The 11736-nt window shown below is 38.2% G+C and overlaps 1 protein-coding gene across 1 annotated transcript; it reads left to right on the top strand.

Moving 5' to 3' along the window:
• The first annotated feature begins 8459 nt into the window (after nucleotides 1-8459).
• Nucleotides 8460-9623, top strand: LOC113771228. Its single transcript, XM_027315838.1, has one exon. It carries the CDS (start codon nucleotides 8460-8462, stop codon nucleotides 9621-9623), a length of 1164 nt encoding a protein of 387 aa, XP_027171639.1.
• The last annotated feature ends 2113 nt before the right edge of the window (nucleotides 9624-11736 follow it).

The following is an 11736-nucleotide window of genomic DNA, read 5'->3' as shown; positions in this document are numbered from 1 at the left end:
GCTTTCTTCCCTCTCGGTCACCGCCCAACTAATAGATCAGTTTCTCCTTGTCTCCTCTCGGTCACCGCCTAAGATGGTAAGTTAGTTTCTCTTGATTCCACTCGGCCATATCCCAGGGAGTAAAAAATCTAGGGAGTCCTTAAACTATTATCATTGTCAAGTTTTGGCTCCCAGTCTAATTTTTATCTCCGATGAGCCCCTAAACAATAAAAAATGTATAATTTAAGTATTTCCGGTCATTTTATATGTGAGTTAAGCCGGAAGCAAATGGTATTATTGTCCAACCATATTTGAAGTATCAACAAAGGAATTAAAAGCAGATAATTATCTCTCTCTCTCTCTCTAGCTAATGATTTCATCTATAGGTTTAAGTAATAGTTCAAGTAGCAGGAGCTGGATTTATTATTATTATTATTACTCAAACATCTATAGTTATTTTATCATTCACCAAATCCAGACAATCAACATCAATAGCTTGTTTCTTTTTTTTTTTTTGTTGAGTTCAAAAACTTAAAGTGAGCTGTAGAAGGAAGACAACAATTCAACTTGTCTGCTTACAACTTCAATGATTGCAAAACATGAAGAGATCCAAAAATTCACTTATAGGCCATAGTGCTTCCGGAGTTAGATTGTTAACTAGGAGTAGAAGAAGAGGATAGCATCTTCTTGAGCTTCTTGTCCCGTCTGTCCATGGCCACATCCCAAACGTCGTTATCGATGTGCTTCGGCCAGCCATGGATGGCTTTGTGGATAAAGTCCTGAGCATTCCCCATCACGAAAAGCATGCCAACTATGATTTCCAATGGTAGAAATGCTTCCAATTAGGGGTGGGCGCGGGTCGGATACCTGCCCCATTCACCATTTGGGTCGGCATGGCTTTGTGGATAAAGTCCTGAGCATTCCCCATCACGAAAAGCATGCCAACTATGATTTCCAATGGTAGAAATGCTTCCAATTAGGGGTGGGCGCGGGTCGGATACCCGTCCCATTCACCATTTGGCTGACTCGACCCGCACTTTGCGGGTCAGCCATTTTCTGACCCTTACCCGCCCCGCATATCAGCGGGTACCCTATAATCGGGGTACCCGCTGAAATAGGGTCGGGTCAGCGGGTACCCGTCCCATTTATCATTTAATTTTAAAAAAAAAATGATTTATATCAATTTAATTTTATATTTTACATATTCATCTAAGATTTAATAAATTTTTTTTCCATAAAAAGGTTTCCCACCAAGAAACAAGTATGTGAAGAGAATATAAGATAAAGGAAAAAAATTAAAAGAATTCAAAATCAATAAAAGTTTGAAATAAATAGCACAATTTTTAATACATATGTTCCACATTAATTAAACTTTTTTCCATAAAATACAAAATCATGGCTTTTTCGAATGAATCTTGTAAATAAACTATAATCTCTCATATTTGTAATGCAATTTGTTCAATAAAATTACTTATTATTTTATAGTGTGTGTATAAAAATAAAAATAAAAATAAAAAATATATATATGCGGGGCAGATTGGATACTCGCGAGTTTTTAATTATGTGACCTAACCCATCCCGCATCTTAGCGGGTACCCGACCCTCTTTTGATCCGATCATATAATAAAAATCGGATATCCTAATTTTCGGATCGGATCGGATCGAATATGACGGGTTTTCGGATTAGCGGATAATTTTGCCCACCCCTACTTCCAATACCACCCATGCCATTTCCGCTACCACCACCACCAAGATGCTCGATTGACTGGGTTGCTAGTCACTGTGTTATTCCCCACACCGCTGGTAGAGCTTTTGCTTGTAGAGATTGGATTCTATCTTTAGGTACAAGGAGATTATTGGTAAAGGGTTCAAGGTGAAGATGGTCTAATGCTTTTTTATTAGAAATCTGTCTAATGAATCTAAAAGGGTTCAAGGTGAAGATCTAATGCTTTTTTTTTTGTTAGAATTTTTGTTTAATGGATCTAATGCTAATTATGGTCCTGATGCTTCAATTATAGTTGGACAAAAATGCCCTTTAATTCTGGCTTGACTTCAGTATAAAATGACCGAAAGCATTTAAACTATGCATTTTTTATTGTTTAGGGGCTTATCGGAGACAAAAATTAGATCGGAGGCCAAAATTTGATAACGGTGATAGTTTAAAGGCTCCCCAGATTTTTACTCTATCCCAGAATGTTATCTCCCTTTTTGGTTGCATGGTTATTTGTTTAAACTTTAAGGTTAGTTATGTCTTTTAGTTTTAGCTTATTTGCTTACTAAGGGGCTGTAGTTTTATTATTTCATGCATTGACACCAAATTTCATTTGTTCTAATAAGTTGTATACTCGTGAAAAATTTCCCTATATTTATCTAAAACATTTTCACACATTTGGTTTTAAAGAAAATTAACTAGACATGTAACTTATTCAACTATATAATATATGCTACGTGCCTAGTAATATATGCAAATGACACAAATTACAATATACATACCATATGTTTATTTGATTCATATAATTAATTAATTAATAATAATAATTTTTTTCGAGTTTTCACATATAACAAAATCTAAAAAAAAAGACAACAAAATTTATGTTTTCTTATCTGTAGATCAACAAACACAGAAGTTAATAATCCTTGGGATAATTATTTACTTCTCTTGAAGTATGGTCAAACTACCAATTAGACCCAAGTTTGACTAAAAAACAAATAGCTCCATGTAAATGACTTGCATTAATGTTTCAGATGGAGCCAGGTTGCGGTGCACCAGAAATTGGAGAAATTGATTGTATTGCTTTGACTCGGTCATGCTTATTATGTTATACTTTTTATATCCCAATTTGATTATCTTTTTTTTTTTTTGTTTAAGTGCAGTTTTCTCCTATTATAAGATCCTATGGAATTAGATTTAGCTGAAAAGAATGGTATTAAATCACAAGTTATGATTGAGGAATATTTTTTTTATTAGATAGTTATGCCATTCTATTTAATCATTTTCAAGAGTTGAAATAAAAGAAAATTTTTAATATTGTAATTGTCATGCATTTTTTGTATTTAATTACAATTTTCCAACTTCAAAAAATGTCTGCATGATTATATATCAGTTAGTTCATAGCTGAGAAATCAAAAAATTTTTTTGTCTTATGGTATGAAAACCAGAATTGGTATGGGATCTATTTGGACGGCCTTCTGCTTCAAATGAGAGCATTGGCATGGGATTTGCATCATGATCGAGCAGCATAAGCCATCAAGGTAGGAGTGCATATTCGATCAGACTATATAGAAGAATAGTGCCATATTGAGCTGTTGTAGGTTCAACGGGAATGAGAATCCAGGGAAACAATCCGAATCAAGTGGACTCCTATCTTGCAGGCGGATTTGCTTATTTGTTTTGATATCTTGTAAAACATAATGGAGAAACAAGTATTTTAAAAGCTACCCATATGCAAAAGTTCTTGGATATAGTTATATTAAAAAATCAAAGGTACTATATTTATAAGCTCAATCTGCCATACAGACTATTCTTTTCTTTCTTTCTTCCATATACCCTCTAAACTGTTTACCGAGTACCCAAAAACGTATTTTTGCCTCTTCTGGTGTCTCTTTGAAAGCATATTGCATCACCTTGTCCTTTAATTTCCGACAAATATTTGCATACCTAGCAATGTAAATTACCTTCCTGAATACGTGTTGTGGTTACATGCGTGACTTTCGATTTCGATTAAAATCAACATTAAGCATGTTCTTGCTGAATTCTTAAAACTTTGATGTATTAGTGATCGAAGGTATTATTACCTCTCATGGGAGTGATGGTTTGCGTGGGCAGAGATGCTTTATTCAGTTTTTAATATTTGAATTTTCATGATAAAGTTATTGAGTGTGAAATTCTTTGGTTCCGATTAGAACTAGATCTGAATTTTGTGATTTAGGCATACAAGTCTCGTAATTTTTGATGGACCACAAAACAATGATGCTTGAAACAACAGATTATGAGGCATTGATTAATTATAAGCATGTAACATAATCATTATCTCATTATCTTAACTTTTTAAGTGGATAATTATCGATCATTTTCCTGAGGTTATAATTTTGTACATGCCTCGCACTTTGTGCAAGCATTACAACTAGTTATAATTCTAATACATAACTTTATTCGAACTATATTTGCATAAATTATTGCAATACTTCTAAATATACGTTTCAAATGGTTTTAGTTAAAAAATTATGATTAAAATAACTAGTGAAGTATGAATATGACATGCCTTTATGAATTTTGAAAAGAATTGGATGGGGTTAAATCCATACCTCCACAATCTAAATCCACACCCTTATAACCAAATTGACCAAAAAACCCATAGCATTTATGGGGCTTTGTAGAAACTTTTTCAACAAAAAATTAGCCTTTTTTTCTTTTTATGAAAATAGATGGTGCTAGATTGGATTTAAAATTTATATCGTTATGAGTGGTCTTAAAATTTCTGACATTTTTTTTCATTCACTTTGATGGCAATTTTTTCCCTCTTATTTGGTGGAGAGAATGGTTTTAGTTTTTCTTTTGTGTCTTCCCTTCATTTCAGAACTTAATTTCCAATGGTAAGTGATTAATTATTATAACATTCATGTACGTGAAAATTTTTTTCGCACAATCTAAATAATTTTATAGAATAAATAATTCTTTATATATATGTATATATATTTAGTGTAAGCAGGGGGACTCGAACCCGAGAACTCTCGCTTGCACTCCCTCCCCCCATACCACCTAACCCATCTCTCCCCCTATATAATAAATAATTCATTTCAAGCTCAATTGATAATCTATCGAGATACAAAAAGGAAATATATGCTAGATTATCAATCTAATTTACATATAGTATATTTTGCTCAAAATTTAAAGAGATATTTAATTGAGTGTTTAATAATTAAGATAAGTGAAAGAAAGGGGAAAAGTCTTGATCTATTAATTATTCAAAGTACAAAATGATAAACACATGTACTCTCCCCATTTCGAGACCAACTATCAATTCAATAGAGAAGAAAGACATGAGAAACTAGTAGCCTAAGCAAATAAAATAAAGAACATGAAAAAATAATAAAAAAATTTTAATTAGAATTTGAAATACACATCTAAAACAATTTTGATCTAATTCATATATCTTTTCATCCTAAAACTCTTAATAATTATTACTTAAAACTTAAGAAACTATAACAATTCAAACTCTAAATAGTGGGCACAAAAAATGCAAGTCAAATCTGTTGGCTCAAGGTAAATTGATTTTGACCATGAGAATTATTGAATTATCGTCTATTGTCCAAAATTTGAACAAAAAAAGCAGAAATTTTGGAGAGCAAATTTGTTTTGATCAAAATATTTGTGACCACTTTGGCACATGGGCCAAATACTGGATCAAAAAACTGAACTGCTCCCAATAAAGATGTTCATTTCAAGTTTACAGTTTGATATGGGTCAACCGACAAGAGGACTGTTGGATTTGTGTGGTCTAGTCCATTTGTGGGTCAAACCACGAAACAAAACCCATATCAAACTGTCAAGAGGACTGTTGGATTTGTGTGGTCTAGTCCTGATAGGTTGCAATTTTATCATTTATTTTATTATTAATTTTTCCTATTACCTGACCTAATGTGGATTAATTGCTAGATTCTACTCACTTTTGATATTTTGCATTTATTTCAGGGAGTAGAACGAAAATATAATAACAGGTGCTAATTTGACAAGAAAAGAGTTCAGATGATAGAGTTTGTCCTAGGAGCATTTTGGGAACACAAAAAAGACGTGAGCCCTTTGTAATTTGGGCTGAAGTCTTCCTTTCTCCTGTGGGCCGCCGCACATCTGAGGAAGGCAGAGGATAAAAACCAAACAAATAGCAGAGAAAGAGGACGGCTGGCTTGCTTAGCTTTTCGTCCTGTAGCTTAGCTTCCACCTTTGACTTTTCTATAGAGAGCTTTGAGAGATGGAGCTCACGTATGTCAAGAACAAAAGGAAAGACTTGAGTCATGCTCTGTAGTACTTTTGATTTAGATTTTAGCTTTTCGTCTTGTAGTGGGTTTGCTTCCCTCGCATGTCAGAGGCGATCAGGAACAATGAATTCTCCTATGTAGCTTCATTATCCTCCATCGCGCAAGCGAATTGCATTTTCTCAGTTTCTGTGATAATGGCCGCGTACCTTGCTGCAATTTTCCATGGGTTTAGTTCATCAATTATGAACTAATTCCCTTTATCTAGTCAAGGGACAACGGATGCTTTGGGTCGCCTAAAATTGTGAGATCGTTTTAATTTAATCTTTTCCTTTTATTTATTGGTATCCGCACATTTCTTGATTGCTATGCTTATGGTTATTTAATTAATTGATTGTCTTGGATCCAGATAATTAGTTGATTGGGTAATCTATTGTCAATTAGGGCATTAAATCCGTAATTGTTTAATTGCTCTAAAATAGTGACAACTGGCATGATTAGGTTTGTGTCAGGGGAATACGCGGACTAATCTAAAATAACCCTGGTAGTGTGTTATTTGGTTAGAATAGGGCTCCTCTAATACGTAAGGCAATTGGGGAATTAAATTCTATGGGCGTACCTAGGATTATTTCTCAATTAGAGCAGTGATTAACGGACGTACCTTGATCACCGACACAGTAAGGAGGGGTTGACTGCCATCGCTTGTTTGGTAGTTATAACCTATTTATTGATGAATAATTGGAATTGCCTTTGCTTCAATGATCAACTAGGTGAACCATTGCTGAAGTTATTTCTTGGCTAGATCCTTAATTATCACTCATTCGATTTTAGTAAATTGTTATTTAATTTCTAGTTGGCTATTTTATTTTTATTATTTTACTTTTAGTTGGATTGCTTAAATTGTCACCTCTGAGATAAAAACATCCCCCTTGTCACTGTGAATTTAAAAAGAAACAATTACTCCCAGTCCCTGTGGATTCGACCCTGCTTACCGCTATCTACAGAAATTAATTTTAGTTTGAGCAGGTTTTATTATTGCACAGGCTTCGACAACCTGTCAATTTTTGGCGCCGTTGCCGGGGACTGGCGTTATTATTTGTTTCTTTTTAAATTCATTTTTTTTTCTCTGTCCTAATTTTCTAGTTTTCTTCTAGTGTATGCCTCGATCTTCTCGTACAGGTGATTTGATTTTTGACCCTGAGGTAGAGAAGACCGTGCGTAGAACGAGAAAGGAAACCAGACAGCTCAGAGAGGAGCACTCCAGTGTTGCATCTCAGAGACCTGAGCCAGGAGTTGACCCAGCAGATTCGTTTGGTGACACTTCAAGTGACTCTGACCAGGAGGAAGGAACCATGGCTAATGCACGAACATTGAGGGAGTTGGCTGCCCCTAATTTAAATCAGCAGCCTCTATGCATTACCTTCCCCACCTTAAATGATAACATTCCATTTGAACTAAAATCTGGTCTGATTCAGCTTTTACCCTCTTTTCATGGTTTACCAGGTGAAGAGCCGTATAAGCATCTGCAGGAATTTGATGTCGTGTGCAACAGTATGAAGCCCCCGGGTATCACAGAAGAGCAGATAAAAATGAGGGCATTCCCCTTCTCCTTGAAAGATTCTGCGAAGGACTGGCTGTACTACCTGTGACCAGGTAGCATCACCACGTGGGACCAATTGAAGAAAAAAATTTTGGATAAATATTTCCCTGCGTCCAGGGCTGCAAGTCTAAGAAAAGAAATTTGTGGGATCAAGCAGCATCCAGGGGAGTCGCTCTATGAGTATTGGGAACGGTTCAACTTCTTGTTGCACAAGTGTCCCCAGCACCAAATAAGTGAGTAGTTGATCATACAGTATTTTTATGAGGGGCTCCTTTTCGGGGACAGGAGCATAATTGATGCTGCAAGTGGAGGGGCACTGGTGAACAAAACCCCTCAGGAAGCACGAGAGTTGATAGAGAGGATGGCAGAGAATTCACAACAATTCGGTACGAGAGAGGATGTCCCAATACGTAAGGTGAATGAGGTAGAGACACCCTCTATGCAGCAGCAGCTAACTGAGTTGACCGCGTTTGTTAGGCAACTGGCTGTGAGAAATGCATCACAAGCCAGGGTATGCGAGATTTGCACTGGTATAGGTCACTCTGTAGACATGTGCCCAATGATTCAGGAAGAAACTGCAGAACAGGTGAACATGGCTGACCACGCACCCGCGCCAAGGAAGCAGTACGACCCTTACTCAAGCACCTACAACCCAGGGTGGAAAGATCATCCCAACCTCAGTTATGGAGGGAATAGGCAACCCAACTTTACACCGAACAGGCAGTCTAACTTTGTGCCAAATAAGCCACCAGGGTACCAGCAGCAATACCAACCCCGACCACCTCCGCCCCCAAGCTCTGGTCCATCTTTGGAGGAGATGATGAAACAAATGATGACAATCATGGCGCAAAATTAGCAAAGGACGGAGGCAACCATTATGCAAAATCAGCAAAGGACGGACTTCGAAATGCAGGATATAAGGAATCAGATAAGTCAAATGGCCACAACAATCAACCGTTTGGAGTCCCAAGTAAATGGAAGATTGCCATCCCAACCTGAACTGAACCTGAAAAACGTAAGCGCAATGACTTTAAGGAGCGGGAAGGAAATTCAGGGGTCTGAACCTATGATCCCTAAGGATAAGGATGAGGAAAAGATCGAAAATGAACTTGAGAGGGAGAACAGCAATGGTGCAGATCTAAAGGTACTTCCAGACCCAGTAATTACAGTTAAAACTAATCCCCCTCCATTTCCTTGCAGGTTGGAAAAATCGAAGAAGCAGGAAAAGGAGAAAGAGATTCTGGAGGTGTTTCGCAAGGTAGAGATCAATATCCCCCTACTAGACGCCATCAAGCAAGTGCCGAAGTATGCAAAATTTCTGAGGGATCTATGTGTCAATCGAAGGAGGCTGAGGGGAGATGAAAGAGTTATTGTTGGGGAGAATGTGTCAGCAGTTCTCCAAAGAAAGCTACCACCAAAGTGTGGGGATCCAGGTAGGTTTACTGTCCCATGCAAGATAGGTAATACTCTGATTAGAAATACCTTGCTGGATTTAGGAGTATCGATCAACGTAATGCCAAAATCTATGTATGCTTCTCTGAATCTCGGTTCATTAAAAGAAACCGAGATAATAATTCAATTAGCTGACCGAACAAATGCATACCCTGATGGGTTGGTCGAGGATGTGCTGGTTAAAGTTAATGAATTGATATTCCCGGCTGACTTTTATGTACTTGACATGGATGATGATCATTCCCCTGACCCCTCACCTTTGCTACTAGGTAGACCCTTTTTGAGCACAGCACAGACAAAAAATGACGTTAATAAGGGTACATTGTCCATGAAATTTGATGGAGAAGTAGTCCACTTTAATATTTTCGATACAATGGAACATCCTGTTAACTCTCACCCTGTGTTTGCTATTCTTGCTATTAATCCCTCTGTGCAAGAATTTTCTGAGTTTGCTTGTAGGGATAAATTCAAACTTACTGAGAACAAGTATAAGGGGATGAAAGCACTGTATGAGGTGAAAAGGAGTAGAAAATTAAGAAAGAAGGCTGCACTCAAAGGCTATTTGGATCCTGGAGGAAGGCCACCGATTTCCAGGAAAATTGAGTTACACCCAGATTGAAGAGTGGTGTTCAATGTCTAGCCAAAGACATTAAAGAAAGGCGCTCCTTGGGAGGCAACCCAATTGTTCCTTTTAATTGTTTGTTCATTTTCGTGTGGTAGTTTAAATGTATTCTCCTTGAATTCGACTGATTTTGGGTTTCAGTTTTCGTTTTTGCTGATTTATAGGTGCCCTTCAGTCATGACGCGCCCGCGTGGTGACGTGCATGAAGCTCGCGATCAGAAACTTCTGGGAGCTCTCTTGCCCTCATGACGCGCACGCGTGGTGATGTGCAGAAAACTCATGACCAGAAACTTCTGGGAGCTCTCTTGCTCTCTTGACGTGCCCGCGTCACGTTCGCGGAAAAGGTAAGTATTCAAAAAAAAAAACGCAAGAACGATTATTGATCTTCGGTTAATCTCTAATTTTTGAATTTTGAAAATAACATTTGCAAAAAAAAAAATAAAAAAATTTTAAAAAAATAAAAAAAAAAGAAGAAAAAATTTTCAACCGTAGCTATGTTTCTCAATTTAAAAAAAAAAAACGTTTTTTCCCCTCTTTTCTTTCTTTTTCTTTGTTTTCTTCCTTTTTCTTTCTTTCTTTCTTTCTTTCTTTCATTCTTCTTCTTTCTCTTTTCTTTCTTTCTTCTCCCCTGTTTCTTCTTCCTCTCTGTCGACCGAAGCCCTCTGTCCGCCGCCCACTTGCGTCCTCCCCTCCATATCACCGCACGCCAGACTTTCGCCCAATACGCGCCACTCAGCTTGCCGCCACCGCGCGGCTCTATTGCCGCGCGATCTCTTCCCTCCCAGCCACCACCGAAGCTCCGAGCAGCAGCCCCACGCCGTGACCCAGCAGCGCGCGCCGTCACTGCGCGCCCCTGCCCATCCTCGCATACTCACGTAGCCGCGGCAGCCCAACGCGTTGCCACCTCCGCCCCTCTCTGCTCGCCTAGCTCGCACGCCAACAGCGCTGCCAGCAGCCGCGCTCCCAGCTCCTCCTCTCGCCCGAAGTCAGCCCGCGGCGCCACGATTGCGCCGTTCTCCACATCTCTCGCTCTCTCTCCCGCGTCTCGCAGCCCCAATCTCTCTCACTCTCACGCCAGCCACAACCACCCCAGTTCTTTATTTGGTAGCCGGTCGAGGTATTTCAACCTCGATCCCCAATTTTTGGTGTTGATTGGTATCATTTAGCGGCTGTGTTACTTTACTCCGGATTTGTTCATTTGCTGTTGTTGCCTATCTAATTGATAGTGCGGGGATTATACCTGTGTTACTACGGTCTATATTCTAACTTGCTATTTCGGGTCGGCCAATTTCTTGGGAATATTTATTGTGTTTTTTATGGATTTGAGTTCAATTGTTTTGGGTTATTGGGTGTTTGACAGTTGCCCTGCTCTTAGCCTCTTTGATTAGCATATTCGTTGAAATTGGTTGTGCTCTAGCACAGTGCCGGGGGGGGACATTTGTTCAAACTTTTGGGGGGAATTGTTGAAGTTCTTGGGTGGGCTGGAATTTTAACAAGTGTCTGTGATATTTTGGGAAGGATCTCGGCCAGTGTTGTGCTTGTTGAAATTTTGGTTGATTTAATTCGGCAACTGCATTCCTTGTTGGCATTAGTAGTTTTTAATCGAGTTTTTGAGGACATTCTGGATATTGGTTTATATTGCTGATTTGGAGGAGCAGTGTCTGTGATTTTGGTCTGATCATTTGTGCAATTTGTTGACTCATTTGCGGACTTATTTGTTTCCTGGGTTTGTTTATTGACTTCGGTGGACTGGGTTCCCACCTACGGTTCCTCTACTTGCTCTATTCATTGGAATTCTAGTCGCCTGTTGCTCTTCTTTAGAGGTTTAGAATCTTTCTTGTGACTAGATTAATACTTGGAGCTATTGCTTTACTAATGATACTGGTTGATTTTGGACTATGTTTTGCACTAATGATACTGGTTGGAATATTTCCCCTTGCATGTGTCAGTTCTACTTGGGTGGATACTTGATTGACTGCTGGGCATGTGTGACTGGGTTGTTCTTGTGCAATGGGAAATATTTAGAGAGATTTTGGGTGGGCAAGTTGTGTCGCTCTCTATTGATATTTGGGAGGCACCGGTGGCTATTAAATTGTTATTGCTTTGAATT

This window comes from Coffea eugenioides, chromosome 1, assembly GCF_003713205.1.
Source record: "Coffea eugenioides isolate CCC68of chromosome 1, Ceug_1.0, whole genome shotgun sequence".
In the NCBI taxonomy this organism is placed as follows: Eukaryota; Viridiplantae; Streptophyta; class Magnoliopsida; order Gentianales; family Rubiaceae; genus Coffea; species Coffea eugenioides.
Note: the sequence above shows the minus strand (reverse complement) of the source record. Positions and strands in the feature narration are given on the sequence as shown.

Bases quoted from the DNA above. Each gene is read 5' to 3' on its own strand.
- LOC113771228 (XM_027315838.1), top strand. From the start codon at position 8,460: ATGCAGGATATAAGGAATCAGATAAGTCAAATGGCCACAACAATCAAC.